The 9,133-nt window shown below is 41.4% G+C and overlaps 1 protein-coding gene across 2 annotated transcripts in view; it reads left to right on the forward strand.

The window, feature by feature from the left end:
* Lsamp (limbic system associated membrane protein) overlaps positions 1–9,133 on the forward strand; it is a 2,106,845-nt gene that overhangs the window by 2,057,057 nt on the left and 40,655 nt on the right. For both annotated transcript variants that reach the window (XM_021184809.2, XM_021184808.2), the window contains exon 6: positions 8,148–8,282. In XM_021184809.2, coding sequence (XP_021040468.2) covers positions 8,148–8,282 — 135 coding nt within the window. The remainder of the gene's footprint in view (positions 1–8,147; positions 8,283–9,133) is intronic.

Below are 9,133 nucleotides of genomic sequence, written 5' to 3' on the forward strand. Positions count from 1 at the left end.
AGGGAAGGGAAGGGAAGGGAAGGGAAGGGAAGGGAAGGGAAGGGAAGGGAAGGACAGAACCCTGCGGATACCGGATTAAATTATCAGATGGGTGCTCAGATGAAGCAACTCAGAACCCCTGCTGTCCTCCACACCTGTGAGTGTCCTCTCTTGAAGGTCCTCCTTTCTCTTCCATGAGCATCTCCATTTCAAACCACTTCCTTTATGGTTTGCCTGCTGCCTCTCATACTTTTGTCTGTTGACCTCCAGAAAGCCCATTTGTGGAGAAACCCCACCTTGCCAATGGTAAGTCCGGTGCTAGAGGCTTCCAGGGCTCCTTTGCTAGGTGTGGGCATTTTCATGTGTCAGAAGTTTATAATACTAATGGGAGAACTTCTAAAAACACATGCATGAGGCCCAACTTTCAAATGTTATTTTTCACAGACTGCTTTGCTTGCTTCTCTTGGTAAAGAGGGTAAGTGAAGTGTACAGAAAACGGTTGTGTGCTTCCCTGGGTTTCTATAACAAAATTCCACTGTTTTCCTAGCTTCCTAGTCTCCTCTACTCACACTGCTGTTTTATATACTGGAGGGAGAAATTCCCTAGATTCGAGAAACTATGAACTAAGCAAATGCTAGCTTCCCTCAGCAATGCAAAAGGATAAAATAAAGAATGGTATGCTTAATTCTGATCATGTGCTTCAAAACCCCTCAGATCTGGTTTAAACATCAGCACTCTCTTACATTATGAACTTGGGTAACTTCTGACTCAACTCTAAACCTGTGTCTGCATCCTCAAGTGATATTAAGGATACCATGACTTGATATAATATCTTTTGACTATTACTGCTGACTATATTAGCCCATTCTTTTAAGATTTATTTATTTCATGTATATGATTGCCCTGTAACTCTCTTCAGACACATGCCAGAAGAGGGCATCAGATCCCATTACAGATGCTTTTGAGCCACCATATGATTGCTGGGAATTGAGGTCAGGACCTCAGGAAGAGCAGGCAGTGTTCTTAACCACGGAGCCATCTCTCCAGCACCATTTTAGCCCATTCTTAAGCAAATATTAAATAGTACCTCATTCAACAACTGTTCTAGGTTCAATGAGCATGTGGAGGGGGAAGTCTGAAATAAAGAATTGGACAGGGAAAAATGGATAGCAGCAAGTGAAGTAAGAGACTTTATTAGGGAAGGATGCACTTCCAAAAGACGAAGAAGGGTCTGAGCAGAAAAAAGGGTGGGGGTGGGTTTGCAGTCCTACAGTGCCTGCTACACAAGGACAGAACCTTGTGTCACATAACATGGGCTTTGGGGTAATATCTCCTGATTCTTGCACATACTTTATCTATTATATATAGTTCCACCTACAGCTTCATTTATCTTATGTTTCATTAACATCTTTGTCTTAAGATTTATTTTAATTTGAAGTGTGTGTGTGTGTGTGTGTGTGTGTGCGCGCGCGCGCGCGCGCGCGCACGCGCTTATACTCACAAATAGATGCAACTTCCCACAAAGGCTCATAAAGGATGTTGAATTAGTTGAAGCTGGATTTACTAGTCCAGTCACAACTAGTAACTGAACTCAGGTCCTCTGCAAAAGGAACAAGTGCTCTTAACTACTCCATCTCTCCTACCTCCAAATATCAGTATTTTTTTCTTTTTGGTTGTACTGGAGACTGAATCCAAGGCATTAGACATGCCAGAGAAGTGCTCTACCACTGACATACATCCTCAGGACAAGCCAGCATATTATATCTCCATCTAGGGGTGTGCTATTCAGTATTATAATTTTAGGGCATCTTCGGACTCTTTAGCCTGCCTCTGCATCTGTGCCCATGGCTCTAGTCAGTTCCAGCCTCAGCTTGGGGCTTTCTAGTTTCCTCTTTGCTAACAAGATGTTCTCATATGCCAGCTGTGCAGTGTCTTATAAGGTCTTCTGGATCTCACGGCCTGAAGCTCCTGCCTCAGATCTGTACTATTTTATGAACTTTCAATAGGTTCCAACATTTTGCTGGACTCCAACAGGTACATCAGGCAACTTTAGCTATCCCTACAGTGTAAAAAGCACAATATGGAGTATACAATATAACCACAGCAATTTTCAATACAAGTCCTATGGTGAGCTAAATATAGATGGTCTTGATTTTTCTCTAACAGGAAGTACCAATGCCAGTAGACTAGTGTGCATACAGTAAAGAATTTCAAGACCCAGGGCTGGAAAGGATGTGTGGATGTTGGCCCCAGCTAGGATGCTGAGCTTAAACAATGTCAGCAAGCTGATATTGTGTGTGAGAACAAAAATGCAAATAGAGATGAATTTGATCTCTGTGGATGCCAGAGAAAATAATTCCGGAGCATTCTTATTTTGCCCAAGCTCATTCACTGAGGCAAAGCCAATTGTGACTCTCCCCTGGCTTTGAACTTGTCCCTGCTTTCTGACTGCACTGTTGGGAGCTGCAGAAGGCATGAATCCAGTTTGCATATTCCACACCCTGTTGTGTTTTACCATTCAAATAAGGAGCATTCATCTATAGGAGCAACCCACTCCTTCCTGTCCACGAAATTCAAACATCTTAATAGTCACATAGGTCTTCAGAAAGCTTACCCTTTTTTCTTCTCTTTGTCTATCCCTTCCTCAGAATGATCTTTAATGTATCCGGTCCCCACCTGGTTTCCTGCAAGGCATCCCCCTGTTCCTATTCTCTCAAGATGGCGGCTCCTTTCAGTCACTCACCACTCTCTTCCCAAGCTGACAGAAGTGGATGACAAGTGGTTTCCACCTTAGGATAGCAGCATTGTAAATACCACAGGCTCTCTCCGTGGTATAGGAAGCTAAGAAACAAAAGACTTCAAAGGATCCAAAGAGAAGCACACTAGGGATACAAGCAAAACCGGATGCAGGCGTCCTGTGCATTTATTATGTCCTCTCACTCTTCCCTTCCTGAACATGTTTGAATGGAGTACGCTGTGTAGAAATGTAGTGAAGGAGCAAAACCAGGAATACATTATCATGTCCTCAAGAATAAAAAAAAAAAGGAAAAGAAAAAAGAAAAAGGGGAAATAGTACAGGAACTGTAAGAACAGATCCTTGAACAGATCCTTGTTACAGCATTTGAAGGTCACCCAGGAAACTTCAAATGGCATCACTCATTTGTGATACTTTCTCCTTTTGTGTACAAGTTCATAGCCTGTCTCTTTTGTCTTTATTCTCATCTCCAAACACAGACTCATCGAACACACACATGCACATCCCCTGCAAGATAAATTTCAGCTTTTTGCTTTTCATTAAACTATATGTTTGCATTTAACGATACTGTGTTTACAACCACATATATGTAAATAGCCAAATTCAGATGAGTGAAGGGGAGGCCATCCCAAACACATTTCCCCCTATGGAAAAATAGCTCTAAGTCGCTTTAAGACGCCTCTCAGAACACAGCAAGAAATGATTTGTCTATTTCTAAACAGACAGCAGTCCTTTGAGTTCTGCCTTGTTAAGCCCACAAAATACTCAACATCATCAAGTTTCATGAATTGCCCTTCTTGAATCTCAAATAAAACAAAAGAATATCAGATCTTATAATGAGTAATAAGGTAGGAGGCCTTTAAAATGTATTGTTTAAAAAAATAAAAATAAATAAATAAATGTATTGTTTTATGTCGAACAGAGAGTACATTGTCATATCCTGGTGGGGGGTGGGGGCATGAGAATAGCCTACTGTGTTTACTGAGAGAATATTAGAGTTAGAGGGAGAGTGGATTTTTATAGTAGTAGTTGATTTATTAAATATCTGTGTGTGTGTGTGTGTGTGTGTATGCATGCCTATTTCTCTGTGTCTGTGTGTGTGTGTGACACATGCACACTCACATACAGAGAGAGAGAGAGAGAGAAGGAAAGAGTGTAAGAAGCTCCATAGAAGGATATCCAGTTGCAAACGACTGCTGACTTACAAGGACTAGTTGACTTTGTAAACTCAATTTCACCAAAGCACAACACCTGCTATGCTCTAGTGAGTGTTATTTCTGACTGCTTGGCCTCCACACTATGGAACACCAAAGAGAATACTTCCCTCTTGCCCTTAGCCCTGGGTTCTTCTTTCTGACTCATGAAGACATACTAATGGAATTAGTAAGGCACAACTTGAATACACAGAGACAAAAAGGAGGTCATGATAGCTGAGTGCAAGGGTATGAAAGGTACAGACACTGAAGAAGACAGGAAGTTATCTGGCTTCTAGCTGAATTATTGCCAGAAGACACAAAATTACACTAAGCAGGGGTAATTTAAATTAAACACCAGACAGCAGAATAAACATAACATTCATCAGAGTGAGAAAAGTGGTAGAGGTGTTTAAGATACAAAAAAGTTTGAAATTTTCATTTTAAGCAAAATGTATATAAGGGTAGACAATAACAGATTGGAATAGGAGAAAAAATCTAAATTGACGTTTGCAAGTTCTCCAGACAATTTAAATGGCAGGTTATGGGTCCCTTTCTGTCCTAAGAAGTTTTTGAAGGGGCAGGGCATGGTGATGGAATCCTTCAGTGGTCAGAAGCTAGACATGTGACAGAGGGGATTGTGTCTCCACAGGAGGATACACAGAGAGTAAAAGGAAAAGCACAGGGGAACAGGAGTGCTGCTTGAGCATCCTCTGGTTCACAATTCATGTGGCTTATGGTGTGCTTTAAAACCATTGCAGCTGCTGAGACACAAAGGGAAAACATCTTGTCAAGCCTGTTTCTTTTGGAGCTCAGCTCGTGGCTGAAGCAATGATTCCACACAGCATTTACATCCTTAGGACATATCAAGCAATGCCTCTGCCCAGCCCTTAACAGCAGTATGTTCTGCACACTAGCTTCCCCAGCACACTGATACTCTCTCAGGACCATTAAAGAAGAATGGATTTTTTTATGATGACTTCCATATGTGGCTCCATTCTCTTAAGCTGTGTGAGGTGTTGTAACTGCCTCTAATACCTTCTTGTGTTGCTTAATTCTGTTCAGCTGTGTCCCAGCCCATCAGGACTACTATAATGAAAAACTATAGGTGGCTTACAAACAACAGGAACTTATTGAATACAGTTCTAGAGGATGGAAAGTCCAAGATCAAAGTGTCTGCATACAGATTATCTGGTGAGGCCTCATTTACTGGTTCATCGAATACCTTTCTCTGTTGTGTCCTTACAAGGGGCCCATTCTTATGCTCCTATCACCCCCCCAAGGCTTTAGACTTCCAACTTGCATTACATTGTAGATTAAGTCTCAGCACTCACATTGTGGAAGAGCCAGATATTAAATCTGTACCAAGCTACTGGAGTAAACATTTACCAATTTCCTAATCAATGGCAAAGCTCATGCAAGTTCATGGAAGATGCTACGGGTAGAAAACAACCCAGAGGCTTACAATCTGGACTGCTCGAAACAGAAGACCTCGTGCTTCCTAAGCCATCACTCTGAACTAATGAGAAATTCTTGACTGAAGTAGTAGAAATACTGCCTTACAGGTAACCCTTGTGGGCTTAAGCAAAATATAATAGCAAGAATGCCGGAAATACCCGAGTTTCAACTAGAGGATCCAGAAGAAAAGAAAGGAAGAATAACAATGTATACACAGAGGTCTTATCCAGTGGTGTAAATAATTATCAGGCTGGTTGAATGAGGGAAACTCATGTACTTTATCCTAACAGAACTTCTCCATCCTAATGAGACTCTAGCCCGGTGTTGATTTCTGAAAAATAGAGGTATCGCTGGAGTAGAGGAGGCTATCATGGGAGGAGGAGAAAGGATATCTGCCTCCCCTGTGGGTATTCTCATGAAAGGAAAACCCTCCTTCCTTTCTCAGGTAGTATTGGGAAGTTCTTGCAGGCATGAGACTGAGAGTTTATCTGATGGAGACCTGCTTTATTGGCTACTTCTGGGGTGCACAGTGAGGAGTCTAGGTTGAGATTAATTAACATGTACATTGGTGTATCAGAATCCCAAACCCCAAATCCAATAAATATGGCTTTATTTATAGTTTTATTCTCCAACTAGTAAGCCTGAGGGAATACGGAGGAAAGCTTCTTTTTTTTCCTCCCACAACAGACTTATTTCTTTAAGAAAATAGAATGTGGGGAGGGATCAGTGGCTGCTCCCCCCATTTCTAGATATGTTGTAGGAATTGAAAAGAATGCAGTGTTTCACCGATTGCCAAGCCTGTACCCATTCTTTCTCCTACTGAAAATTCTATACTCACATAAAATAAGTTTTGCAATTATGAAAGAGGGCAGGTAGAAAAATCTTAAAATTCTCGTTGTCTTTAACACTTCTTGCTATAATCTATCATTACTCTTAAACCCCAAAAATGTGACCTTTTATATTTTCTACATAGTTTACATCCTACATCATATGGAGCATGTGATCTTGTCTGTTTACATGCTTGAAGACGGGAAAGGGAAAGCTTAGGTAGAAATTAACCCATTTGGAAATAATATTCTGAGATGTATCTTAGTGTGCATCACTTTCAGTAAAAACATGTGCTATTCAGAATACACTAAAGCCAAAGCAAATAATTGTATTATTACTATTCTTTATTTTCTCAAAGCCAGTCACCTTGTCTGTTGGCAGAGATTAGAAGCTTCTGATGTTCCCAACAGTTGAGTGATAAAATGTTATCAAAGAGGTCCTGTGTCCTTCTGGGAGTCTAGTTAACAGGCTTGGTTGACATATCAAGACAATGAATTCCTGTCCATGCTGTCTGGATGTTATGTTGATTTGGCCATTTGGGGATTTTTTAGGAAAGGAACAGCTTGTGGCATTTGAGAGGAGCCATTAATTGGTACCATTTAGTGTAGCATGATGAGGAGCGAGATTCCATCATGGGGCACAACTGTGTCAACATCCTTCCCAGCTGCTCTGTGCTAACCCAATGGGCAGTGGAATTGTGAATTTGGTCATGTGAGGGGCATAGGATTTCACTATAGTTAAAGTCCATGGACCTTTCTATCTATGCTTTAGCTAAGTCATTTCTGTTGTCCAACCTCCCTGTCTACTCTCTCTTTCCCCCTTTAATGTCCCCTCCCGCTATTTTCCTTTCAATCTATGTAGGAAAAAAAGAGGTTCATTAAATTGGTTAGGTTCCTTGTGAGAGTGTAAAAGATTTCCTGTGTACTCTTTCTTTATGGAAACAAAGCATCTGATTTTGTAGATTGTTCCAAAATGGAGCCTTCCTGTCCCTAACTCCAACTGTTAACATGGGTGTAGCTTCTTATGCCTAGACTTGGTGTCTCAGCTGCACACTCTCATGCATCTACCCATGGGTTGAGAGCCTGGATGGTAATCAACACAAGGGTTAGCACAGGGTTTATATTTAAATATTTAGATCTATTTTTCTTGATATATGTATGTATGTGGCACATATGTGTAAGTGGCTGTAGAAGCCAGATGAGGGCATCAGGTTCCTTAGAACTGGAGTCACAGGTGGTTATGAGATGGCTGAAGTACTTACTGTTAACTGAACTTGAGGTCTATGGAAGACCAGGAAACCATCTTTCCTACTGAGCCATCTTTCTAGTCCGGCACGTGATTTTTGTGATAAGCAAGATCTACATAATAAGAGTGTGGCATCTCTTGCAAGCAATTCACTCTCTTTTGACCAGCTCCGTTGGTGTAGGAGGGTAACTTGTAAAGGGGATTGCCAATGCATCATGCAGATCCCTGGTGCTTCCTGTTGACTCCTGCCCCTACTTTGTTCCAAATACTTGACTAACAACCGACGGATATGAATGCTTGAGCACTCTAGTCTCTTATCTTCTTGTTATTGGGACAGTGTTAAATGGGACATGTGTCGTCCCTGGAGTCCCCAAAGGGCCAAGTCAGCATTGTTTCTGGAGATTTAACCTGGCATCATAACATTGTTTGGCTTCTTTCTCTTCCAGCTACCACTCCCCCCCCTTCCTCTACCTGTTCTTCCTCAAAGCACTTCCCACTTAATCACAATCACAAGAAACTTTATCTTGGCGTCTGCATCTGCAGATTCTGACCTCCAACAAAGCACATTGTCAAATTAATGAAAAGCCATGTTGATTTGTTGCTTTTAAAAGGAAAAGAAAGCAGTAAACTGCTGCATATTTTAGACTTATAAAAATAATCATGCAATTGTCTTGTTTTTTTTTTTTCAGGAAGAGAATTTGAAGGAGAAGAAGAATATCTGGAGATCCTAGGCATCACCAGGGAACAGTCAGGCAAATATGAGTGCAAGGCTGCCAACGAGGTCTCCTCGGCGGATGTCAAACAAGTCAAGGTCACTGTGAACTGTGAGTATAGGAGCAGCAGGTGTTCCGTGCCCAGGGCACGCTTCCACTCCCAGTGAGCTCTACAGATTCCATTAGCGAAAGCTCATAGCATTTCAAGCAGATGTTCCTCTGGTCACGGATGCACATTTATACATTGGACACTTCCAAGGGCGAGACTTGGCCTTTGAATTTGATAAATCAACTTTTCTGATTCTAAATATAACCAGTAATGCATTTCACAATAGCCTCTGTCTTTTACTCAGACGGTGGAATTAAGAAAACATGATGAGACTCCACTTGAGCTTCTGGCAGTCACTGTTGTAGAGCCTGTGGACAGCAAGGTCATACTACTTTGGGAAAAGCAACAATCCGTATCTACTTTAGCTGGAATTTTTATCTTAATGCATTGTTTGTCAGAATTGAATAGCCCCAAGATTATATTTTATCCTCTGCTCTTTAACTAATTGGCCTTGGGACCAAATTCAAGCCCATTTGGTCAGATACAGCGTGTCCCTGATGGCTAGAGGGGAATGTCTGATAAGTTCATTTTGGTTATCTATTTCTCCTAAAGCCTGGGCATTAGAAATGAAGATTTCACTACGATGCATAGGTAAGTGAGCGTACTTTGAACTTGTCAGATGAAAGGCTCCTTAGATGTAGTTCAAAGTGGGAAAAGGGAGGAAGAGGGGAATCTATAGGATGTGTGTCACCCAGCAAAGGAATAGAAAATTTGTTTATGCTACTCAATTACGAGTGACTTTCTATAGCATTCAAATTCAAGATTCTTTACCACATAATTGTGCATAAGGACATGAAAGGACAAAGAGATGTCCTGACAGCTCCCTCTCCCTCTCCCTCTCCCTCTCCCTCTC

The sequence above is a fragment of the Mus caroli genome, chromosome 16, assembly GCF_900094665.2.
Source record: "Mus caroli chromosome 16, CAROLI_EIJ_v1.1, whole genome shotgun sequence".
Taxonomy (NCBI): Eukaryota; Metazoa; Chordata; class Mammalia; order Rodentia; family Muridae; genus Mus; species Mus caroli.